The sequence below is a fragment of the Labeo rohita genome, chromosome 4, assembly GCF_022985175.1.
Source record: "Labeo rohita strain BAU-BD-2019 chromosome 4, IGBB_LRoh.1.0, whole genome shotgun sequence".
Classification (NCBI taxonomy): Eukaryota; Metazoa; Chordata; class Actinopteri; order Cypriniformes; family Cyprinidae; genus Labeo; species Labeo rohita.
Window position 1 is genome coordinate 42866407 of NC_066872.1, and position 27470 is coordinate 42893876.

At 38.2% G+C, this 27470-nt stretch overlaps 2 protein-coding genes across 2 annotated transcripts; both read right to left on the reverse strand.

Moving 5' to 3' along the window:
* Positions 1-1072: 1072 nt before the first annotated feature.
* Positions 1073-5476, reverse strand: LOC127164403 (uncharacterized). Its single transcript, XM_051108347.1, is given in 6 exon segments — positions 1073-1999; positions 2421-2513; positions 4981-5049; positions 5154-5216; positions 5218-5277; positions 5435-5476. Coding segments are annotated over 6 exon segments (417 nt in total). The 3' UTR covers positions 1073-1909.
* A 2180-nt stretch (positions 5477-7656) lies between these two features.
* Positions 7657-23206, reverse strand: ntf3 (neurotrophin 3). Its single transcript, XM_051106985.1, has 2 exons — positions 22992-23206; positions 7657-10929 (listed from the first exon to the last, which is right to left on the reverse strand). Exons 1-2 carry the CDS (start codon positions 23007-23009, stop codon positions 10162-10164), a joined length of 786 nt encoding a protein of 261 aa, XP_050962942.1. The 5' UTR covers positions 23010-23206; the 3' UTR covers positions 7657-10161.
* Positions 23207-27470: the final 4264 nt, after the last annotated feature.

Consider the following 27470-nt stretch of genomic DNA (forward strand, 5'->3'; position numbering starts at 1 on the left):
ATTGCAATATATATTGCAATGCAATTAAGTGCATGCATTTTTATTTGTAATTATTTAATTGGGAGATCAAATAATGACCATTACTACTTTTGGAACAACTTCACATGCATCGATACATTTTAATTTCCAGGAAGGTCAATGCACTGTGGCAAAATATTAAGTAGGTCTGCAGGTATTCCATGCGTACTTTTACTTCTCTGCACATAGCCCTATTTCTATACTTTGGCCACTGAGAACCCATGAATAACATACAGTTTTGATAATAAAAGGTCATGGTCTAGAATTGCTCAAAATGAGCACTGAGTGACCCAAAATTGCTTAGAAAGATTTAATATGCTAAATGAATTGGAGTTTAGAGGGGTGGATGGGTGGTAAAGCTGGCAGGGAATGCATATGGGAAAATTACTCTTGGATGGATGTTTCATTTCAGACGGAATGCTGCAGTATGGTGGGATGAATTGCCTAGAACTATTTACTGGAGCGCTTGTTTTGGAAAAGACTCCAACATGTTTTGCAGCGCACATTAAGGGTAGATGATAAATCAAAGCTGTCCAGCCCAGTTACACATACTCAGTGTGCTTGTCATGAAATAAACATAACAGAGCACATTAAGGTGATGTAGAGCTGCGGCGTGCAGAAGGGAATTCTGGGATTCAGGGATGTGTGACACTGGAGACCGTGCCATTTTCTTGCCCTGGAGGGTCAGACATGCTGTAACACGATTCTGCTGTTCTCCCTTAATGCTAGACCTGTACCACTGGAACCACCTGTTTCTTTCTCTTCCGTCCTTTCTTTTGCATGCTCCTTTCTCATCTGTCTCTCTCCATCACCACCTTTTGTGCTGGAGATCACCAAAGATGCATAAAAGACACTGAAAGCCATGAGAATTAATTGGTTCTTGTCCTCTTGTGAATCTGAGCTGGACTGTTTGTCTCGCTCTTTACCTCAGGTCTCGCTCCTCACCGCAGAGTCATGCGATTTATTGTCCATTTATACTCATCTGCTGCGATTTTACAGTGAAACATTGGACATGTGACACATTATGTTGTTAGCTGTGATTTATTTGCCATGGAGTCAGCGAGTTTGTTATTTAATCATTTTGAACACTGAAGTAGCCATAACTCACTCTATTCTAACTCACTACAGTTAGTTCCTTTAAAGAAGAGGTAGAGATATGATTTCACTCGTGTTATTTTATACACACTTTTTGCTTCAGGTTTAAATATTAACACATCTTCTAAAGATATATAATGACTGCATAACAATATATAGAATTTAAGGCTTTGATAGAATGTTTAAAAGAATAGTTCTCATTCTCAGGCCATCTGACATATAGATGAGTTTGTTTCTTCATTTGAACAGATTTGGAGAAATTTAGCATTACATCACTTGCTCACCAATGGATCCTCTCCAGTGAGTGGGTGCCACCAGAATGAGAGTCCAAACAGCTGATTAAAACATCACAACAATCCACAAGTAATCCACACCACTCCAGTCCATGAGTTAACATCTTGTAAGAAAGAGGTGTGTTTATAAGAAACAAGCCCATTATCAATTATTTTTACTCCATATTACTCCATGCCCTGTTGTCCTCTCAAAATCCACCATATATTTGTTTATAGCTGTTTTTGCTTGTAAACAGTGCTTGATCTGTGCATATTTCTCTCCTGATTCAGGCAAGACATATTTTTTACTGGAAAGCAATATTTATGGACAGAAGACTCATATTTTAGCCGGAAGCAATGCAGCTTTTCACTTCACAAGATGTTAATGATGACAGACTAGATTACTTGTGGATTTTAGTGATGTTTTTAGAAGCTGCTCTGACGGCACCTATTCATTCCAAAGGATTTCTTTAATTGTTGAATTTAATTTCTTTAATTGTTTTATTATTTACTCATAAACCCGGTTACAGTCTCATCAGAAGGTGCTTGACGGATTCATTTGCAGAACCTGGATCCAGACCCAAATCCTGAAGCACAACTTTCTTCTGAAAGTCCTGGAAATTAAAACAGAGATGCATCAATGTCTGCGATGATTTAAGAAGTTATACTGTAAGTGAACTTCCTAAAAATGGAGATTTCAAGCAGACATGCCTTGCGGTTTGTCAACTTCCATGGACCATTTTGGCCTTTAGTCAATGTGCTGCAGTGGTGTTTCTTTTTAAAACTTGGAATTTGAATTATGTCATGAAAATTTCATGAGGATTTTTTGGTGTCTGTAGATGTAATCTGTGCCTGTCCATCGCTGCGAGACAGGCAGGTATGGTATTGGTTAGCATACTTCGCATTAGATACATTCAACATCTGGTCACATTCAGTCATACTGCTTTTGGGCCTCACATCAGTACCTGGGAACAATAGTAGGGTTTCTATATATGTGTGTCGGTGTAACGACATGTGTGTCCAGTCAAACCTCACCCTAAATTCTCGAAGTCTGTCTAGCTTTGCACGGATGGCCTTGCGTTGGACCGCCAGCTCGGCCACATGGCTTTTCCACTGCTTGTCTTTCTCCTTTCACAGACAGAAATACAAACAAACAGCATGTTCACAATTCACAAGAGAATTTAGATTAGTAAACAATGCTGAAAACAAGATTGTAATGGTGGGTCTATTGCAGCTTTGTAATAACATTAGACTGTTGTTATGAAACCATTAATTTCATAAATAGCATGGGAGCTGTATTTATGTAGCATTTTTTTTTTTATACCCTGCTGTCAACTTATAATGTTAGTCACGGATTCTTGTACCAATTTTAGCCTTATGTAATAATTTTCCATCCTCTTTGCCCCTTAGAAATAAACTGCCTGTTTGTTCTGCTGTACCTTTAAGATAATCAAAAGACCTCTGTTATGATCTGTTATGATATGTTTCATGCTGCTAATTACTGATTAATATGTTAATCAGACTGGTTATATGTTAAAATGCACATGGTTATAATGTCAGCATCATGATGGTTTCTTAATGATCAGTTTTCCATTTAGTATACCTAAAAGAAATTAAATCCAATACTTCTAATTTTGGGGTGCTGATTCTAAAAATAGTGCTTTTTTTTGATGTATTTTGTAGCATTTTTGCTTTCAACAACCATTTATAATGTGAAAAAGTTCTGTATCATCCCTTAATTACAGAAAAACTGCCACAAAAGTCATGAGATGTATTTTCCTCTGAGCCAGATCAGAACTATTTGCTCAAATCTCAGCTATTTATTTCCGTCTGATGTCATTTTACACTTCTTATTGCTTTGAAACAAGCCTGTGTGTCTGAGGGCTGATCCGGTGAGGCAGACCCTGATGTAGGGCTGAAGGAATGAGGCTGGGCTTGACCCTTGACCCATGCAGGTTCAGCTAGATATATGTGGGTGCTACTTCCTGTCTCTAAAGTGATAATTGCAGCTATAGGCAGCTATAAAAACGTAGCTGTACTCAACATATGGAAGACGTTGAAACACATCGCCTTCTATTCACACTAATAAGAGAAAAAAACAACTGTAGCACCTCTTCCCTCAGAGGACTGAAACAGTCACAGACTGTTCTCTCCCAGTAATACACACTCACAAACACACAGAGGGTGGGGTTATCTGATGAGAACTGTGGTTTGGGGGGGGATGTAGGTTATGAATGATAACAGGATCAAATAGTACACACATGGGAAACAAGAGTAAGCACTTCTCCCTGACCCTCCTGTACATTAATCAGCGGACGGCAAGTTGCAAACCTGGAAACTCACCAGGAGACTTCGAGCAGCTGGAGAGGAAGGAAGTGAGAGTGGTGGACTGTCCATATAGCCTTTAGGAATTAAAAAGGCAGTGCTCAAGGCTATTCAACCGACTTTACTAAGAAAGGAAGAGCAATTAAATGTTTTTGAACTTGATCCCATTGGGGTTTCTTCTTAAACGAGCGCTGAGCTAGGCGTTGCAGGAATTCCTCAAGCTGTTGAATTTATAACAACAGCCAAGTGGACAACAACAACATGGCTGTCCTTCAGTGACCTCACACTTGGCTGTTAGTCTTGGGCTTTACTGGCAGCAGACCATGTGCAGCTGGGGGTTCATCAACTTACACAAGCACACTCCCTGAGCGTCCTGCTAACAGCTAAACGGTAGCATGTGCTTTCAACCTGCGCATCTTGCATCCAAAGTCTTAGTTTCACCCCACAGACCGCCCACAGTCCAATATGTATTTAGTAATCATTCACTCATTGATTACTGAATACATTTTGGATATAAAACAAGCAAGCATCGAAGACTTTTCCTCTTTTGTGAAGTCATTTTTTAGCTTTTGAGTTTATTCCAAATGACCTGTTATAAGAGCATAAATATTTGCAGTCAAAGTACTAGCCAATTAAATCTTAGATAAGGTAAAATCATTTAGAAGCATGAAAAGTAGATGCTGACAAGCTGAGCTGTATAGTCCCCTTTGTGTTTTTGCCCGAAAAAATCAATATTAGTTTTGGATGGACACAAATTGGACATTTTCCACAGATCTGTCCCAGTGTTTTCTGTGCAAATGTTCCTGGAGTCTGGCGCCAAGTTGATTTACACACAGACTGTGTATTTTTGTTGAATCATCTATTTGCCATGCTCCTAAATAGTAGATAAAAGCATGCATGGCATGATGTTATTTATTTATTTATTTATTTATTTATTCATTTATTGACATTTCAATCAGACAGATGCCTAAAGTGGACCAGACTACTAAAGTCCTGTTTCTAAAATATTTTAAAGCAGAAATTATTGCATTAGTATGTTTACCTTTGCAACCTGGCCATGCAATACAGAGGTCATGTGTAGCCAAAGTTAGGAACAATGCAGACGTAATGCAATCAAGCACAATTAGTCTGACGATGTAAGTCTGATGAGGCAGGTCTGTCGTCCCTGGACAGACTCAGGCTGTGGGTGGTGGAGACAGATATAATTAGTGTTATCACTGCAGACAGCAGCGATAGCCCTGCGGTGACTTTTTGATGTTAGTCAACATACCTTCTGCTGCTCCTCTATCTCACGTTGCTTTTCTCGATCCAGCTGCTCCCGCTCCTGTTGACGGCGGATCTGGCGGAACAGAGAGAACAGCTGAGATGTGCAATGAAAGTCGGTATGCGCTAATAAACAGACTTGAGGAGGTTTACGAGATGGAAAGTAGTAGACAAGTTTACCCTTTCTTCTTGCTTCTCCTGACATTCACTTTCCACACACGTGCTCTCCTCTGGACTCTCATCTTGGTTTCTCAAGACTGTTTAGGAAAGTGTAGTCTTCCTCTTTACAAAGATCTCGCATGCACTAGGTGGATAGTAAACAAGGCACATGATGAGATCATAGTTTAGTCTTTTTTGTTTTCAACTAAATTTAGCAGTTTTGACAAAGGTATGTTTGTCAGACAGGCAAATATCCTCATTGACAAAACATACATAAACAAAGTCCAATAGAAACATAAAACCTTAGACATGGGAATTTGAGAAAACTTCTTTGCATGAGCCATCCTAAAAAAGGCAGAAAAATCACATTTTTCACAGTCAAATTGACTTGAAGTTAATTTTGTATCACGTGCATTGTAAAAATGTTTTGTTACAACCATCAGCCCATTTTCACAGCATCTTAAACACAGCTGCTGCACAAACATAAGCAGGAATTCTAGTTTATTTTCATCTCCTGCTTTAATATAACTGCATAATTGTTGTGAAATTCAATTGGATGAGAATATTTACAAGCTCACCTGGACTGAGAAGCTTCCAGTTTCTTTGCGCTCTCCTTTCGTTTGCTCTCTGTGCTGGTAAACCTCATACAAATGGTAATATACCATGACGACGTACAAAAGACATCACAGTAATTTCTGCAAAGGGCTGCTAAAACAATCACGCTGGTGCTAATAAAACCCACTGTCTCTTCACTTTTGATTAATTGTATTGTCCCATGTCAGTATGTTTCCTTCACACTTCTGAATGAGGTTTTGTTCTTCTCTATGCTTCTCTATCTGGTACCCTAATGTAAAAACCATAAGACTGATCGCAGGTCAGTGTAAATGGACTGTGCAATCAACCTGCAGAAAAACACAGAGGTCAGAGTTGTTTTCGGTGATGTCATTGGATCTTCTGGAATGCATATAGATTTTAAAAGCTGTATTTGATGGAGATGTGTTTGACATAAAGTGGGTGGCGTGACACCACAGACAGGCACTTTAGCAGAAACCAGAGACGTGAACAGCAAACCAAACCAGGAATGTATATGATAAAGGTGTCTGTTGTGGAGAGGCGTATAGGTTGCAAATTTTAGCCAGAGGAAAGGTATTTGGATTGTTTTACTAGTGTTAACCGCCATAGCCTTCAAAGGGGCCGTGGTTTACGTGTGAAGGTCAAGGGTTGAAATCATCACTTTGAACTTTTAAAACCTGAAACATGAGTTTGTTCATTTAAACATTCTTAAAAAGGTATTTGAACACTTTAGTACAATGCTGACTTTACTGTATGGACAGTTAAAACACAGTACAGTTTGTTTTAAAGCTGCTTCACATTAATAAACAGGACAATAACATAAAATTAAAGTTTTAAGGTTGTAAAATTCATCAGTTATGTAACAATTTTAGCTGTAACGCATCTCTACACAAGATAGTTAAGATCATTATTAAGCTCAATTTAGTTCAAAATTTATTTTCACCTGATAGTATCAGTGCAATTAAATCAATAATATTACTGAATATTAATTGTTTTTTAAACCCCAACTGAGCAAGCCAAAGTCAATCATACAAGTTTGGAACAATGTAAGGGTGGCTAAATGTTACAAGAATTTTATGATTTTATAGTGATCTGTGCCTTTAAGTCACCTCTAAAAAATGTCATTGCATTAGAGCATATTGAACCAAAATTGCATTTAAAGACACAACACATGGTCACTCACTCATGATAAACAGGTTAAAGTTTTGAAAAAGACAAATATTATTGACACTTCCTGATTTTGCAGTATCCATAATTAACATGATAAACTACGCCTGTGTGATTCTGAAGAGAAATGACTTCAAACATCCACTAAAAATCATCAGAACCAGCTGATTTAAAGCTATTGCAAAAATGCCTCAAAAAAATTGAATCGCCTGCTTTGTTGCCTAATGCAATGCAATTAATAAAAAGTAAACCTTGTCCAAATGCTCAAATAAGGCCACTGTATCCTATATCACTATGACTTTCACAATATTGACTGCTCTGAAACATTTGTTAGCCTTATTTGCTTGTCCTTTCACCTTATTTAACTCTTTTTCAGCAGTGATTTTTCAAGATCACTCCGTCTCAGGCTTTGCTCTTAAGAACACAACGCAAGAGGATTATATGCTAATTAACCATGGCCCAGAGCTATTTTCTTCCTGTGGGCTCTGGCAAACGAATATATTTATAGGTCACTGAAGGTTGTTTAGTCCTATGCGTCTTCCCATGGTTCCTCGTGTTCTAAAGAGACCATCAATGTTTGATTAGAAACACACACTGATCATCTCATGATTCGCGGCTGGGAAAGGTTCTTGGGTTCTTTTCCGGTAATCTGTGATTGAAATGTTTAACATACAAAGAGTGATATTAAAACCCTACAGATGACAATATTCACATAGATTCCCAAAAGAACGTAATCAGCAAGATTTTTTTTTTTAAAAAAAAAAAAAAAAAAAACTTTATTCAGACAAATCTCACACAGACTGCCCTTGCAGCGAAATGAGGAGGATGTTGTAGGCCAGATAAACAGCGCTCCTTCAAGTATCAGCACGAGAAAGAAATTACGAAAAACATTGCCATTATGGGAAAGTCTTTCTTTCAAAAAAAAAATACAAACAATGGGTTATGGGTACAGCCAAAACAAACTACTTCACTAAACAACGACCATCAAGCAAACAAGTCTTTTTTTCTTTACTAAAATAGGGATTTGTCTTGCAATTTTCTCTTTTTTTGACATACCGGAGATCATTTTCATGTCTGAATATTAATAAGAAGCATGTAGTCCTTAAATAGAGTTTGGTGTGTTTTGGCACAGTTATATTTCAGCATAAAAGAGTCGTTGTCCTTGGGTTTCAGCAATGGCCATTGGTCCATTATAAGGTCAGTTGTAACGGTTTAAAGCAGCAAGAATCCTACACAGTATGCATGACACCAGCATTTTCAAGACAGCGTAAAATACATGGGAACGTTTCAGCCAATGTCATCCAAGAAGTCAAAATCATTTAGGGATCCTCATGTTCCAGTGTAATAATGTGTGTTACAGGAAAGGCAATGCATTTGGACAACTGTGTGGGCCAATTCCCAACAGCATCCTTGGAAAATGGAGTTCCTGTGTTCAACTTTTATCCTGTTTTTCCGCAGAGGGCCGTAGTGAAGCGGGATGTAATCAGAGATTAAAAAAGGTGTGTTGTATCCTTGGTGGTCTGTGGTTCTTTTTCAAATCTGAGCCAACACATTGTTTCAGTGTTTTAAAACCTTACATCCAAGTCTCATCAGCCACAAAAAAAGAAAACTTTTGCTTGTTTAAAAGTGCCTTTATCCAACAACCCGTGAAGCATTAAAAAGCAATAAAACAATTTTTATACTGATCTTTTTATAGCCACATTAAAATACGATTTCATGCTAATAAAGCTTTATGTTCGGACCTTGGAGGACGAAGTCTTGGCACTTCACTTGATGTAGTAATGGGTTTGGACCTCATCCTGGCTTATCCTGCTAGTTTTAAATGCAGGTACAGAAGTAAATATGATATGTAGGTGATCAATTTTAGATTTTTGTGTGCTCTTTTTGTCCAATCAGAGGTGACCTGGGTCATGCGTCTCAAAGATAAGCCTGAACAAAAGCTGAGCCGCAGCTGCCTGGCCTTTTAAAATGCTCTTCAAATGACCGTCTGATATGCTTTGCTGAGAAGTGTGTTGTCTTGTGAAGAACTACCAAAAATATTAATTCATTAAAGAGACTGACACAAAGTCATTGCATATCGCAAATCTTACTGAAATCTCTTCACCTGTCTCATGACTAGCGACTGAGCAAGTCTCCTTATATATAAATACACAGCGGGAAAACACAGCAGGCCTTTTTTTAGCTGCAGCACACCGGCGAAATGCTTATCTCCGAAGATGAGTCTGACAATAGGGAAACCCTCTTAAGAGGGAGATTACGTGTCCAAATCCCAGCTCTGCATGTATGTACATCGTCTTAAGGCAGCTTTACCTCTGTGTAAGACTACAGTGTCATTAGCAACGGCCCATTTTGTTTACATGCTGCTCTTATGCGTGCTGGCTTCGCTCTTTAAGGTGGTCAAGTTGCTACTGATCATAGCAGGTGATCAGAAAGAGGCTAAAAGTGCAGTAAGCTTATTTCTGGTGAGGTGGGTGGGGCTTCAGAGAAGGGCATGGCTAGTGGGAGGAGTCTTTGCTCTTCCATCTGCTGAGGAGCTTCTTCAGGGCTACTGAGCTATACAGTTTCATCATTGGAGCCTGAAACTGTTAATACCTGGCTGCTTTCATTCCCACTTTGTCGTGCGCTAAAGGGTGATTTCTAAAATGATCTTTCAGAAGGCCGTCTAGAATCAAAATACTGCCCAGATTGAATTTGTGGAACACTAAACTGTCACTTTTTGGTCCGTATGTTCTGCTAGGATTGACTTTCTGCACAAGTCTCTGCATCTATAAACCACTAACAGGAGTGCTTAGAAAAATATATATTTCTTAGGTATTTCATGCAGTTTCGATACACATATACTGTATGTTTACACATTTCCATACAAAATACGACAACATCCCACTCGTTTTCCCAGACACAAAGAGGATATACTGGCAGCCTGTTTTGGTAGAAAAACTGGTTTTCATGAACAATACTGAAGTTAATATGATATTGAGTGATTTTCCATTGCAACTGTTCCCAAGGTCCAGGTCTAGTGGAGTGACATGTCCTCTGACTCTGATACGTGAGCAAGGCACAATTCAGCATGCAATGCTCCTGTAGCTTAGTGGCATTGCATGTTATCTTAAGTCTGTTTTTTTTTTTAATTTTTCTTTGCAAACAACTTAAATAAATTACAAGTATATTCATACATTATACATAGACATGTATAAACTATATGCATTCCATATAACTTAAATAATAATTTATATATTTACAGCCCCCTCAGGGAACATAAGAAAGACAGTTAGGAAGTCGCTGCAGTTTTTCACGTCCTGCGGTGTTTGCGCGAGAGCGCGCAGACGCACGAGGTGTTTATCCGTATCCAGCGCCATCCCACCGACGACTCATACTGCGTGAGAGCGCGCACAAAAGTTTGCGAGGTTTTGCACTGCGAGTTCCAGTGCTTCCCGTCAATACCACGACAGCTGCCCTTTTGGGACTTGACTGTGTCACATTCCGTCTCATAAAAGTACTGATTGATATTTGTGCGTCCCGCATTGAAGGACTCCAAAATCGTGACCACTCGTCCATGAACGTCCACAGCCGTTTTCCTGTTTGTCACCCACTGGCTGATGCTGTCACACACCGAAAACTCACCCCTGTAGCTCTTGTGCTCAGTGTTGCGCTTCTGCCGCGTCTTGTTGGCGCCGCTGCCATCCTGGTTGCTGACAAAGTCGTTCATGAGGTAGAGCGGTGGCGGCTGCAGCGGAGGTCGGTCGCTGAGGAGCACGCGAGGCGAGTTGTAACGTTTGTGCTGACGCAGAAGCTCCGCCGAGATGTCCGTCACGGGCAGGTCGCTGACTTTCTCCTTATAGTCGGTCACTGCCGGCGTGTTTAAGGTGGAGGAAGGAAGCGCATCGTCCTGTTTCTGTCGGCTGCGGCTGATGTCAGCCTGCAGGAGCTTTATGATGAGCGTGTTGATGGGGTCCTGCGTGGGCCGCTGCTTGTCCATCGTAGAGGCTGAGATACCATAGAGGTACGCGAGGAACATCACGTACAGCAAGATGGACATCACTAGATTCACCTGTAAGATCTGCAGAGAAACAGAAGAGTGTTTTATGAGCATGGTAGCAAACAAAAACAATCAGCTTTTATTAGTTTTGGCCCTGTGACAGCACTGAATTCCCATGAAGCTCATTGTTGCACATCAAAAAGTAGTGGCACTTCTCCAGCGCATCTGCATGCCATCTAGGCACACAGTTAATGGGTGTGCGGTAATAGATGGCCTGCAGTGACATGCACACTAGCATGTTTGGAAGGCCTCCCTTTTTGGCATATATTTATTTGAGCGCCTGGCGCATCCATTTGGCACGGTGCATTCTGTTTCATGACTGAACGCAATACCATGAAACCGAAACCACAAAGTGCAAAACTGTGTATAAGCTTAGTCTAAAGCAATGGAGCATGCACCATATCACAGTGATGTAAAAGATTAGAGATTCAAGCTCAACTATAAAAGAAAAAAAAACACTTATTCACCCATATAACTTTTATTTCTGTACTTGTATTATTTTCCAAGCAATTATTATTAATAGGGACTAGAGCTTTTCAAGAACCACTTAAAAAAATACAGCATACAAGTCGACTTTTATAAGACATTTCTGAAACTTCACAGTTCTTTTGCGTTTTTCTGAAGGATTTAATTGTAAAAGCATACATTCCTCGATTTCTCCAGAAATAAGGTTTTATTAGTTAACTACAGTGCATTACTTGAAAAATACTTGTTAATTCTAACTAATGTTATTTTTAACATTTACTAATACATTATTAAAATTATAAGCAGTATCTGTTAATAATATTTAATAGACCCGAGCTAACTTTTTATTTTAAACAAAGATTAATAAATACTCTAACAAATGTATTTGTCATTGTTAGTTATTAATTCATACTAATAGGACCTTATTGCACTAAAAAGATTGTAACCTAAAAATCTGAATTAACTGATTTTATTCAAGTTAAAAAACAATACTTAATATCAATGAATCAACTTGAGTGTATTAATTTATACCAGCAAAATTATTTTATGGGTTAAATAATGTAAAAATACATCTTTAAGGAAACAATCACAGGTCACAGCTTTTTACAATGCGTAATATGTTATCATTTCTCCCTTTTTGTCTCACAAAAAAAAGGCATTTTTACATTTTGGGTAAACTACTTTGCCTTTTTCATGTTGCATCAAGTATAAAGGTCAGTGCTCTGGGAGCCATTTGTGATTTTTAGTGCAGATTCTTATTCTAAATAAGGTAAGAGTTGTGGCCCACCATAAGCTTGTGTGGTTATTTTAATACTAACAATTACAGTTAACAGCCTTTCAATTTTCTTTTCAACAGCATGCATGCAGCAGGCCTAACTTGGCAATTACCAAATGCGTCACTTCCCTGGTATGACATGGCTACCAATTCTCCAATTCAACTCGTTTACACAGCTAAGCATCAGTAAAAGTACACATTCCTAAGTTCTACCTGAATAACCAGACACTGACTTGTTGCTTTCAGGTTTACTTTCAGATCAACGTCTCCATTGTGCATTCGGGGATCACCCAAAATCAAACTGATTTAATGAGAGAATGCAAGTCATGGCGGCTGCTGCAAAACATCTTAGCGTCAAACCTGGAGCAGTCAAATTGTAAGTGACGCTAAACTACAGACTCCAGTGCAAAGTGCAGGAACTGCAGACTAATGATGACACTGATGCACAAAGGCAGACGTGTTGCAGACAATCAAGGGTTACAGCTGCTACATCAAAGGACCATTCGGCATCAGTGTCTGATGAAAATAAATATCCAGTGTGCTTCCTGATCTTAACGCTGCCCCGGGCGCTTCTATATCTTTTCAGAACCACATGTCTTGCCTTCGAAGAACCGCGGGGTCTGAGAGGTCTTGGCATGGTGGGCGATAATGTCATGGGATGCTTGGGTTGTTACATAAACGATTGGTTTTAAATTTGACTTTGGTGACGAAAATGTACACAAAAGACCTCTTGTTCTGTAAGAATGTTTGATCTGTCAGAGTTCACAGTAGTTCACCTGGATTTCACGGAAAATTATCTAATTCGTCACTGATGTCACAAGTTCACTGCCAATTGTTTGTGCATACTTTCAGTCATACTTTTGACCTTTGTTGTTTGGCAGATTGAAATCTCAGTGTCTGTCAGGAACAGGCGAATTAGGGAGTGTGAATCAGACCCATGGCACTCAGAGAAGACTGTTAATCACTCCGTCCTCATTATCGGTCAATAAGCATCGCTAATTTTGCTTTTTGGCAGGGGTGATGCCTGCAATTACACGTTGACGCTTCAAAAGAGGGATGGCACGACAAAGTCACCTTACAGGCAGTGGCGTAGCAAATGACTCGGTTTTATTGCCTTTACGGATTCATTTTTCTGCCTGTGCAGCTGCTGAGTTCACAACAACCACAGTACTAAAGTTGGGATTTAGCAAGGCATTCAACCTAATTCCAAGATGTGCTAATAAGCTAAATTTAATAAACCAAATCGAATTTACATTTGCAGGACATCTAGCAAGACACTTCAGCAGAGTTTTTTTTTTTTTAGTATTATTAACCCTTAGGTGCTATTAATATATTTTTATTTTTTACTTAATCTGAAAGGGACAAAACTAGGTAAAGGTTTTGGCACTCGCTATATAAACACACACACAACTTTTTTCAATTTCACTTTTTTATAACTATTCCATAAATATAATTATAAGTACTATAAAATATACTCAAATATTAAATAAAAACATTATCAAGCAAAAATCTAGTATTTATTTCATTTTAATAAAAAATAAATACAATTCAGTCATTTTTGACCACCACGTGAGCAGCACCAAAGAGTAAAAAAAAAGGGGGTTGTTGTCTGAAATCAAAAATTTGCTGTGCTTATACTGAAGCAAGACTTACGTGAATATCCTAGGCAGCTTGTGAGAATGTATGTGTATTGATTACGATTTTGTTGTAATGATTATATGCATTTGCAGTGAACTACTTCAAATTGTGCAACATTCCCATGTGCAGTTTAACTGAGAACAGCAAACACTGATTCGAAATGCTTCGTCTTTGTTGGCATCAATTGCGTCTCATACCCCATAAAATGCATAGCCTCTGGGGAAAAGTGTACAAAAGCGCAAGATACTGGAATGAACGTCAATTACTCTTCCCATTTGGGCTCATTCAGGTGAACGCGGGGTGGAAATTTACTTGGAGCTCCAGACCAGGGTTGAACAGATAATCTTTTTCATCCTCTTAAGTGCGATCAAATGCTCGGCTATGTTTGTATACGTCCAGTAAGCTTTTAAAAGGGCTCGTCTTCATTAAGCTGCAAAAATTGCCTATAATGAGCAACTCGGTCACGTTAAAGTCAACTTGTTTCTCTCGAAGCGTAATTTATAGCACAACAAATGATGCAATAGAAGCACATGCACTTGAATCTGCTGCGACCACGTTTGAATAGATAATCCTTTGCATCCTCTTAACTGCTCTCAAATACTTAGCTGTGTTTCTTCATGTGCTGCAAACATTGTCGGAGACCTTCTAGGAAACACGGGCTAATGCGATCCCTTGCTAAACTAACAAGACTTTCGAGTTCGATCCATGCAGAGGGCCTTTCCGAAAGCTTTCCTCTCAAATTCTCCAAGACCCTGCCATATTCCTGTATGTGCCTTGCTCTGTCATGTTGCATAAATGCAGGAAGTTCACGTCTCACAGGAGCACAGATGTGCATTCATGTCTCTTCCTGGATGAACAGCAGCTTAAACGTTTGTCTTAGGGAAGGTGCCAAAAAAAAGGTTTGGTAAGGGGAGGTTCTTCTAACATCACAAATGACTGCAGATCAGCCTGAGACACTGACCAAAGCTATGCTTTACCATTTCTACGTAAAAAGTTGCATTATTCTAATGATAATATGGAATATGGAATTGCTCACACTTTCATTCAATGTAAACCTCCATGCTAGCTGTATATGAATATTCCGCTTTAGTTCCCTGCTGAAAATGTTAACATAAATATGCTGCTTTTTTTCCATTGAAACGCAAAGAGGAGAAATTAGAAGAATCTTGATGCAGCTGTTTAAAAGGACATAAACACAATAAAATCACCACAGAAGAAGAGCTTATGTCTTATACGTTATATCCCAAGTCTTCTGGAATCATACAATAGCTATGTGTGAAGAACAGTCCAAAACTGAAGCTAAAAAAAATAACAGAAAATATTGCACAAGTGCAAACTTGTGCTGGTGAGAAAGAATTAAGAGCTGCATCAGATAGAAAGGTTTCAAATTAACTTTGTTAATAAATAATACACATTATATATATTGTTATATTAAATAATAAATATTAATTAAATATTCCTCATAGGCTTTTGGACTACTTTTATGGTGCTTTATTGTTGTGTAAAGTATTGTTGTATACTGTTGTGTAAAGACAGTATATAAGGCACAAGAGTTTGCAATGATATTGTCTTTTAAAATGCAGTTTAAAAAAGAGAAAAAAACATATATATATTTTTTTCTCTTTTTAAAATTGCATTTTGCATATATATGCATGCTCTATGTGTAATTCTGTCAACATATTTAAGTATCCAAATATTTAAGGCTGTTTTCTACAGCAAGTCATTTTTTGGACATATGGTTATGATTGAAGCACAATAACAGAAGTTATATAATTCTGATAAAATAATATTTATATTGTTGCAAAGTTCCAAAGGAAACTTAAAGGGGGTTTCAACATTGTTCATTTTTACACAGATGAAATAACAAAGCAAAAGCCAAACTCACTAAAGTGCCCAAACTCACAGTGGGACTCAATGAATCCCTTAATACAATTAAAGTGGAAAAAAATAAATAAATCGAGAGGCCTCAATGCACTTCATGCTCAAAACAGAATGTAGGCTAAGCTATGACATTTTTGCATTTGCTAACATTCTTGGTTAAAAACGTTGTCTGCTACAGACCCACCAGTGGGATAAATCACTTCCATCACAGACTCTCATGTCTGACCTAAATTGAGAATGGTATGAAAGTAGGAGAAGATTTTAAGTGGTGAATGATTTCGACCATTTCCCCTGGTGGCAGTTCCACTCCCAACCTCCGAGCCAAACCACACCAGACTGTTTTGGGCGCCTGGAATGACACTGTTCATGTGATTGGCCTAGTCAGCTGATAGGGTAGTTAATGGACTCTAGGTTGCTTTCTTAGGAATGCCCAAATTTGTTGACGCCCTAATCCATTTAAACTAGGTCGGCAAAGAGAAAAGCTGTCTGCGTACTTTGAACAATTACGAAAAGTCCAAGACAAGATAAGACTTTTCAAGTTCAAAACACAAAAATCGTGATAATTAGCTACAGCGCAAGCTCAACCATTCAGCTGTTTTCCATTCTTGCTAAGACTTAATTGTAGTGCAGCGCAGAAAGCTATTTAAGCATTACGTACAACACGTTTACATGACTTTGGGCTATAAAAAATTATGCAACAGACAAATATAGCATATTTAAGATTATCACATGTACGTCGGGTTGTGACAGATTCAGAAATTGCTCTAGGAGTGGAGTGATCTTCAGTGGATCAGAAGGATATTGTTTTTAAAACACCCTGGGTCCTTTTTACCCTGGTGCTGCTCCTCCTCAGCCAAAATTGATTCAGAGAAGGCGATAGATAACAACCCGACACTTTTCTTGACTAAGTGCTTTGTGTTTCATCCCAAACACAAACAAGCGTTGTTCAGGAGCTCACAAGTCCATTGCCTCAGAAATAAATTACCTCAGAAACTGCATCAAGAAATTCCATTCATTTACACACAAGACTCTCATACAAAACTCTGCAATCAGTTTGATCTCAGTGAAAAGGAATTACTTTTTATATAACCTGAGTCTTGTGATATCAATACACAAATCTTAACAGCTATCATTTCACTTTTCATCGGAGAACAAAGGTCCTGGGTATCAAGCCAATATTTTATAATGACATAATATTAAAGTGCATAAAAGAGCACACTCCGTGAACTTTTATTTCAGGACACGGGAGCATTAGGCGTCAAAATCTGGTCCTTGATCTCCTTTAACTGGTTTAGGCCACTCGATGCACAGCTCTGAACTTGCCTCAGGATTAATCCTCATAAACACTTGTGGTTTCCTTAATTTTAGAAACCTCAACCAAAAGGTCATGAGGTCTGAATAAAAAAAGGGCTTTGTTAGGTTGACTTTGCACAGCAAACCTGTTCTTCAAACATCAAAACTTTACCAAACAGCTGTGGTATATAACAAATAAAAATCAATTGCAAGCATATTTCTGTCTTGTTTTTGACTACACTTGAAGTTTAAACCTACAGAATAGTATGTTCATGTATAACAGCTGCTAATCTCTCACAGCACTGTGTCAGTGGCCTCGACATTGGGGCTTCTTCACCACCTACGCACATCATCTAAGACTGGCCAAGGAGGCTTACAACTCCCTGAGCTTTTAACTCCTAGAGGATTGGCCTGAGATTAGCAACAGCCTTCACACCAACCAATGCACCATTTAACACACCGTTCAGCCCGGCACGCTTAGATATTGGAGTTGCACGGTCAACATGCACTGGACTGTTTTAGCATTCATTGACTAATCCACTCAATGGCAAGTTTACATTGACATATTTACACCAAATATGTGTTTGTTTTCTGAGATGTCCACTTAGAAAGCCAAATATATAATTACACATATGCTAAAATAAAAATCTACAGCCAGTTTCCCATTCTTAGGGTATTTTTCTGTCAGACTGGGTTTGTAATCTTGAGAGGAGTGCCATTTGTCCGACTACTGAATAGCAAGACAATCATTCAAGCTAACAGATACTGATATACTTCGTATACTCCAGTCAAATGGAGTTTGGTTTTAGCTTTGGGAAGATACTGAATCAAAGAGTTTTCCATTCAGACGCATTATGAACTGTTTAGCTATTGTTTGAGATCGAAACATGTGCATGCATGCCACCGGAGACATAGTACAATGATCTGGAGAACACAATGTAAAAAAGGTCAAAGCCACTTAAAAGTGGCTGCTCTCAATGCACACAACTGTCTGCTAGCAGTGCTTTCGCATGTTGAAAGCATCATGCAAAATGACATGCTATCTTCTGGTATCCATCAACAGGACATGACACTATGACCGTACATATTTCTCGTGTGTTTCAGAAGAGCTACCCAAGTTGATGGACTCAGGGTGGCTCAGGAGGCAGCACGCCAGCGGAAGAAATCCACCCAGGATTTTCAAAGAAGAGCGTCTAAACCTTAATGCTGTCCAATTGCCTCCAGATGTTCCCCTAAAAGAGCGAAAAATAGATCCCCTCTCTGGACACTCTCCATCCATGACCAGCACCCTGCATTAACTTCCATATGGATTCATCTAGGTTTGGTTCTGAATGGTTTTGAGATGCAAGACGCGACCTGCACTGTTTGAAATCCCATCAAGTGGTGGGATTCATTACAATCAAGCAAACCTACACAGATGCACGCTAACTTCGCATATTACGTTGAGAAGACAAACATTTCAACTGTTATGATTTATTCCTGGGTTTTTGTCGAAGGTTTTCGAAAGCTAGACAAGATGTAAACTCAGCTCTAAGTACATACACATGAGCATTATTTAACTCATATTCACATGTAGCATTCTTATGAAGCAGACTAGCTTAGCATGTCATGTTTTCAGTGCCTCGTGACGGAGTTGTTCGCTGAGCGTTTAGTGTAGGGGACGTATTGCAGCTGTTTGGCAGCTTGTGTCAACACCTCCCTTCAACACACTTCATTCAGTCGGCATGTGTTTTTGGTAAGTTCTGATTACCGGCTAGTGCATTGAAGGGTATATTCTATCACAAACCTAAGTTAATACGACAGAACTGAGAAAATATATTAAATTTTGGTTTCCAATGCCTTCATTTTTGGCACTGTTGAAGTGATTACACCACCACTAAAGGGCTAAATTTCTTAAGATTTAAGACTTTTGTAGTTATAGTTATCATCTTGATTTCACAAGCAGCATCCCAGGTGACAAATTTAGGTTATAAAAACTTTGGAACATTTTTTTGAAATGTTTCTAATTTTTCTAAGAATTCTTAGAATGTCCAGTTTTCGTGTCAGAATTAGAACATTATTTAAAGGTTCCGAAAAGGTTTCTCACAACGTTGTACTAACTTTATTTTCACCAAAAACAAAAAATTATATTTGAATGCTTATTTTTAATATTCTAAGAACATTAAAATGTCCACTTTATTTTTAACATTCTAAGAAAGTTTTCTCTCAACATTATGAGAAAATTCAACAAGTATAAATAACATCATAAGGATATCTCTGAGAATGTTGTTTGTTGATATGTTATAAGAACATATCAAATAATAATAAATGTATAAGAATGCTTCATAAACATTACTTTGAGAACTTTTTGTTCTAACATTTATATAACTTTTAAAAATGTTAGCAGAAGTTGGGAGAATGTTCCCTGTTAGGGGAACGAAAAAATTTGTTAAAACAAATCTAAATAGCATTACAACTTGTAAGTTCTGATCATCAGCCAATGCATTGAACAGTATATTCTACGACAAGTCTAAGTTTATAAGACAAAACTGTAAAAATGTGCATATCAATTTTTGACTGCCAATGCTGTTATGTCTTTGTGTTTTTGGCACTGTTAAAGCAATTACAGCAAAGCCTACAGTTTATAATAAAAGTCTTTTTAAGACTTAGAAGTTATAGTTACCAATTTTGGCCTCAGAAGCAGCATTTAACAGAAGGATGATATTACTTTACATCATTTTCTACCAACTGGTGATTTTTCTGGTGACTGCCCAATTTAATGCAATTAAAAGTTCATGAATATCAAAGACAGGTGTCTTCATTAAAGCATGGTGCTATAAAACAGAACTTAGACTATTAGTGTGAAGTCTGGAAGTCATTAGTGATTAGCCTGGCTTTTATAGAAAAATAAACCCAGGACATGCTCTCCGTTTGACATGGCACTGCCAAACACAACAGTTAGTGTAATTAACACATCTTGGAGTTTGAAACATGATCATGTGGGTTGTTTTGGTGTAATGTGATAGATGGGTGTTTGGCAGCTGACAGCAACACTTTGTCAAGGATACAAACTACAAAAGGTATAGCTACTTCCCACTCAGCAGGGTTGATATATCTACCATGGCTTCATGTTTAATGCATATCAACTCACTGCACTTACAGAACAAATGTTAGAAGCCTTCTGGAGAAACTAAAGCATTCTGGGTACGCTCAGGCACACTTGACAAGACAAAAAAGGTTTTTAAAAATTAAGGTTTTTTAAGTCCAAATTTATTTTTAAGACAAATGGGTCATAAATATCTTATTTTCCTCCTAATTTAAACACTTTAAATAGCCAAAGAAGCTGACATGGTATTAAAATTCAAACACACAAATTAGCTCCTATAGTATCCATAATATTTTTGTGAGGAGTGTGTGGTTTAAAAATGGCAGCTGTTTAGACAGCAACCACAGCATATCAAACACCATCACTCCCAGCTAACATGGAACACTGTCAGAACATTCTGGAAAGGTTCTCTCAAAGTTATCTGCCCTTTAATAACATTCCTAAAACGAATGTTCAGACATTCAGAATATTGAGATAACATTCAAAAGTAACATTCTCAAAATGTCAGCAAAATTTTTTATGGAATGTTCATATAACTTAATCCAAATTGTTTATTATATTATATTGTATTATATTTTTGTTAGCTGGGTTGGCATGTGCTGAACATTTCTGGCACAAATTGCAGTTTATTGCACTTAAATACCTTACTGGAAAGAATATTGTTTCATTTTATGATTTGTCTGTAGCAGTATCACTCTTTGGAATGAAGATGGATGTTCTGCTTAGGATTCTCATTACTAGTAAAATTTCCCAACAAGATAAAATATAAATAGCCACATATGGAAATGCGCAACCAAATTCTGGTATAGCATTTGCTATTCTAACCTATTAGCAAACCGGAACAGTACAAGTAAAAGCACAAGTATTAAAGTATTAGAATACCCAGCATGCCGTGCTTCGGTGTTCCGTGTCACACAATATCATTGTTGTGCTGATAAGGTAAACGTGACAGAACAGAATGGAAACACTATTACAAATTCTGTGCTGTTAAACTGTGTAATACATTGTTGCGCTCATTCATCATTACCTATAACCATAGGTTTTGTTTTCTCTACAATCATCAATAGTGTGCAAAATGAAGAGTTACTAAGAAGTGCTTCATTTCTTTGAACCTGGCCTTGATAAATGATGTATTTCGGACTGGCTGCCATCTGTCATTTCAACGATGGGTCTGTCAGCGAAGTGTACTGACAGCTCAGACTTTGTAACCTGCTAGCATAACATGCTTTTTGAAATATGAAAACAGCCAGGACACATTTATCAAGATGAAAAATACAATTTCATGCTCTATCTATCTGCATGATTTGGCATACATAAAGTATTCTATAATGAGACGATCCATATATGGTCACCACTGTGAATTTCCCACAGTTTAAACACAGTGGCCAAAAAAAGAGACTGAGATAGTTTTTGGGTACGAGTGACCCATGATAAAGCTGATGAGACCTCTTGATTGCCAGCCAACATTTTTTGCCGTTCCCATTTTAAAGTGACAGATAGCTGCCCAGAAAAATAAAGATGCGCTGCAACTGGCCGAACATTTACCACTACAGTTCTCAAAACCACTACGCAGATGAAATTAAAATACTGTACCGCCTCGAAGTGTTTCAAAGCTGCAATAATTGAGAAAATCACATAAGTGAATTGGTTATCCTGTTAGCTAGTGGACTAAAACACCTATTGTGTAGGAGGTGTGCAACGTCACCAGGCCTAGTAAAGCCGGTATTCTGCAAATAGATTTAATTGCAAAATTTAGAACATTCGATTAAGGGAATCTTTGCTTATTTTCTTATTCTTTTATATAATGTGTTGTGTATGTATTCACATCCACTTACGAAAGAAACCTATACTTCAGTTTTTTACTCCGAAAAAAATGTCTTCAAATGTCATCAAAATAGTATGAAAATCTGATTTAATGTGATTTATTCATCTCTATAATGACTTTAGGTTAGAGAAAACAGCTCAAATAGTGCAAAGGGTTCACCGCAGTCAAGTCCCATATTTCTTTTGACACATGTTCACCAGTAAATCTAAATTATTTGCATTAACCCTTTAGCCTCCCCGTCAGTGGATGCCTCGTGTCAAATCCTTTATTTGACAGATGCTTGTTTCAGGAGCATGTCTGCACAAGACTTCCCTCGACACACACAGCAGGGAAACATAAGCAGAAACACACACAGACGGGGCTATCAAAAACACAAGTGGAGAAAAACACAGAACACACACACTTGAACCCACCGAAAAGCATAAAGGGCTTCGACAGCACTGGCATCTCCAGCACAGATTTATGTGGATTATCTGTTTTAAGGATTGTCTGCCAATCTCAGCCAGCTCTCAGAGGAAAGACCCAAGAGCAAAGTGTTTAGACAACATCTAAGAAGATGTTGTTTTACAAGTTAAAGTCGAGGAACTTTTCAAATGACTGCATTTGATCCTTTTATATACTCAAAAATACTTCTACATCTAGACAGGCATAAAGTTAAGATTGCATTTACAGTTTATAGACAGCTCTAGATGGAGTAGGAAGAATTCGTATTAAAAAACTCTCGGAATAGAAAAAGAGTTGTCTTGGCAATCTGTTGTTTTGTGCATAAGTAGAAGAGCACTTTGAAAAGGAAGAAGTGAATTTGCCCGTACTGGTTTTCAATTCAGCCCGAGGCTCTGAGCAGTTCACATTCTTCCCAAATACACAAATGCGCAGAAAGTTCCTCATACGCGTTAACGCTAATATTTTGCAGGAATATTCCAAATTACGCAGTTGTTTTTGCCAGAAAACGTCTTGTTTACGAGCAAATCGTCGGTGTGTGAACTTTTTCCATGGTAAATCGCACAGAAAGTGTCCTGGAGAACAAGCGCAAATGCGCAACCGTGCCAAGAGCCCTCCGGATTTCCATCGAACGTTCCGTGGAAGCAGTTCGAACAAACAAACTTTCTAAGGATACATACCGTAATAAAGGTAACCATAGCATCGGTGAGGAAATATTCAGCAGTGCCGACATGAAGGTGATGAGTTTATAACGAATCCTTTTTGAAAGTTTCCAGATAGAAAGCGCGCCGTGCGTGCTTTGAGTCTTACTGGCTAGTACAGCGCGCAGATCTCTCTCTCCCCCCCTCTCTCTCTCTCTCTCGCTCTCTGTCCCTCTCTCTCTCTTTATCGCAACAACCATAATCTTCTACTCTCCTGTGCACATCCAGCACGGACAGATGGCTTTTATAGGGTTGCTGTGCTTAGTCCAAAGTGATGCTGTTCTCCTTAGTCAATCATGCATTTGTAAGTCTAACAACTTTCATTTTATTGATAACATTAGCACGCATTTTACTGTAGCCTACATTAACTAATGACCGGTTAAGCATAATGTAAATCCAACGCATTAAAATGACTTTGAATTATGTTCATATTGATTTTACGTTATCTAAATTCCATTTTGGTTTCTCAAACCTTTCAGTGAACAGTTCTTAAAATAACCGTGTATTTTAATCTAAAGACCGTTTTTACACTATAAGGAACCTTGAAAGGTTCCATAGATGTTAAAGATTTTTAATGGAACCATAGTTTCCAATAAAGAACCTTTTTTATGTTCGTGGACTTTTTGTGTTAAACTGTGATGAGGATCCTTCATCAGACGTTTTCTGTATAGATCTATTTGACAGAAATGTGCTTGTTAAAGCTTATTATATAGGTTTAATTCATCATATTCGTTTTGTTAAGAAAGAAATGGCATACTTTCTCACCTACTGGAATTGCTGTGAAAAGTTATTCAAAAGATCCTAATAACTAGGTATGACAGCCAACTGCAGAAAAATGTTGGGAACTTAATGCACAGTTTGAGCACACGGGCATTCTCCGTGATTCAGTCGTTGAAATGACTCGAAATTGTCACAGTTTACGCAAATTACAAGAGTAAATTGAGAACATGAGTGATTTTACAACGGGCAGGACAGGTGTGACAGGAAACCATCATTATTCCTCTATAATCCACTCTTTTCTAATGTTTGTTGACTTTTTGTTGGAGATGTTTGTGTAGAATGACATCTTGAGGTCTCTGAGGCATTGCAGAGATGACATATAGATATCTGGAGGTACTCAATAAACCATCTTAACTTTTGCAGAGCAACAGACACACTGGGATAATCAATGTAAATACAAGAAAGTAAGACAAAGCTTGTGAAAGCTTGAGACTGTCCCTCCCATGTCTCGTCATTTTCGTCTTTGTTTTGTTTGCTCTGAACAGTCATGGTCACTAGGTGATCCATATTCGTAGTCTAAGCTAGAAAATTAAATCATTGCATGTCTAACTTTCCTAGACTAAACTTTTTGAGCCGTTAATGTCAGGTGACTCTCTAGAGCAGTGAAATAACATAACCCCAACAAACAAACTAAAACTTTAACCCTTGTGCAAAACCCAGTTTTTTTAGCAAGCCACTCAGGAGCTAAAAACAGTGCATCTTACCTGTTAACACTTGGTGTGAACTTCCTGGTAACAGGTGGATCTTTGTGTTTCTTCCTCTTTTTGAATGGCTATGGAACATCAGATTTGAGAATAGGAGCCAAAGAGAATTGTTTTTAGCAAAATAAAGGGTTATGATGTTGTCACTTGTGTCAGTCAGAACAAATCTTCCCAGATATTCTCTGTTAATACACGTGATCAAGGCACAATTGGTTGCACCCCCCGGAAGCTGTAGCAATTCCTGGGAAACATTAGTGAACACTAAATGAAGTCATCAGTTGCAGAAAGACGACATATTAGGGATATTTAACAAGTGAAGTCATGTTCTTTTAAACCAGTCCAAGAGGAAGATACCATTGATGGAATATTGATGCTATCAAAAGGACAGGAAAGTCTTCCTGTCACTGCTATTTATAGCCTTTCAGGAACACTTCATTTTCATTCAAGTAATGCAACACAAAGTCTGAGGTGTACAGATGGTCAGCAACCAAACCAGAACTGGATGTTAATAATATTAACTAGTTCCCATTTGGTAATCACAAACAGTGTAACCACAGCAAGCTCATTTTCTATGAAAATGACAGCACTGACATCACTTGTGCAAGTATACCAAGTATATACCAAGTATGCAAGTATTCAGCTTGTCCATTTTCTGGATTTTTTTTGTTTGTTTGTTTGTTTTTTGTATTTATTTACTTGTTTACATGCATTTTATGTTTCTTATGTGTTCTATTGTTTTGATAGCTTGAGATCTGTCATCTATGTTTCTGCTGCATTGCAGAATCTCCATGCTTACCATGCATCATCACTTTTTTTAAAAAAAATTACTTTTTTTCTTTCAATGCATTATTGCTTATAATGTTGGATTATGATTTAGCTCTTTTGAAGTTATTCCGTAGTGATCCAACTACATTTTTGAAGACGCTTCAGACAGTTAATGCTGGTTCAACCCATCCAGAGACCCCAGAGCTCTTGTTATCTATCACCAGGTACACAAGAGCCAATGCTCCTTCTCATGCTACCCATGGCTGACTCAGCTTTAAAGCTGTACAAATGTCTTACAAACGAGTGAATCGGTAGCCATCAGGTTGGGCCAGGTGGTGTGTGTGTGTGTGTTTTGTTTGAGAGGAATGCAGGGCGCACCTTACTGGCATACAGTGAGTTCTACTAACCTCAGCGTACACGGCTACTACTGCCTTTCAAATAGTGCCACACAAAGAAACACTGGAGTAAGAACAATGCCGGCACCTGTGGTTGTTTAAAGGAGTTCCCTGTTTTAAGTAGGCTTTTTTATTTTGTCTAATGACGGGGAACCTTTTGAGTAAATCTCTGCGCAGACAGCTCTGTAACTGAGTGTATCAAAACAGAGGCTGTATGAGTATCTTTACGTCACCAATAAATTATGTGGCCCGTGCAAAAGTAAACGGGTTGCCAAATTAAATATTTATATACTTGCATTCACAAGTGTGATGGTCTATTTGCACTATATTCGTTTTGTATGTACAGTACTCCTAAAGAGATTTAAGGAATTACACGGGTGAGTAATTGAGAAGTACAGAGTGATTTATCCGTTAAAAGATCTGATTTCCTTGTGCGGGCGCTTTATGCTTGTTGAGCATTCATTAAAGGATTCCTGCAAAGCCATTACATAACATGATTTACTCATATATAAGGCCACTGAGCTATGATTCATTTGACATACTGTATATGGGCTAAGGTTGAACAAACATAAACAACAGGCAGTGAAGTTAATGTTTCAGGAACTTTTCTACGTTTCTTTCTTGTCCACTTTTAGGCCCTGCATTCAGCACCTGCACCTACAATGAGTCTGTTGTTTACAATCCCGTTCGGGACTCGCAAAAGTCGCTTTGTCGTGATAGATGGGGTGTCTCTCACCTGGCTCCGAGGCCATCAGGGCGTTGATCTCTGCCCCTCGTCATAGTAAGCCATGGCTAGAGGGGAAGGTGGGAGAGACATATCAGAGAGATTGAAAGAAAGAGGAGGGGAGAAGGGAGCGCTGCTTTCAGTGCAGGTCAGATCGAGTTTCTGCCCGATTGCAACCATCACCCCAACCAACCCCAAACATGAATGCAAGAATACGGCGGCAGTAAATAAACAAGTGAAAATGTGCAGGAACCTGTCATACGCTCTTAAAAATAAAGGTTCCAAAAGGGGTTTTTGTATCAATGCCATAGAAGAACCATTTTTGGCTCCTCAAAGAACCTTTCAGCAAACAGTTCCTAAAACAAACATTTTGAATTTTTTTGAACTGCACACACTCAAAAAAAAAAAAAGATTCCAAAAAGCGGTTTTAACTGGGATTTTATAGAACTACTTTTGGTTCCTCAAAGAACCTTTTTAGTTAACAATTCTAAATCATTTTTCATTCGAAGAACATTTTAAAAAACACTTTAAAGAAATGGAATGAATGCAATATTTAATAAGTATAAATGTAATATTAAAGGTTCTCCAAGGATCAACAGATGCCAAAGAGAACCTTATTTTTCAAGAAGAGTGTATAAAAAATCTTTTGTAGAATGGACAGATTCTGTGGATGTTAAATGTTCTTCATGGAACCATAGATGCGAATAAAGAAATCATTTTTGGAACATTTTAGTGAAGAGTTTAAACTTTTCCTTTGCGTGAAAAATATGTTTTATGGAATGGAAAGATTCTGTGGATGTTCAAACCAAAGAAAATGTCAATAAATAACCTTGATATTTAAGAGTATTTTGAAGTTTAAATTTTGGCTGTGGAAATCGTTGTGGACAGGGCCTCCCAGTTCCTGCTTCCCAACTTTTATTTACTTTGTTCTCACACTTAGGCGTTCACTGGTGGTCTTTCCTCCTCTCTCCCTGTCTTGTATCCTGTGGAAGTGTTGAGACTTTGCAGCACTGTTTCTCTTCCCATGGGTCCCGTACCGCTTCTCCTCCCTTTTACATGAAGCCTCTTAAGCATCCACGCTGCTTTCAGTCAA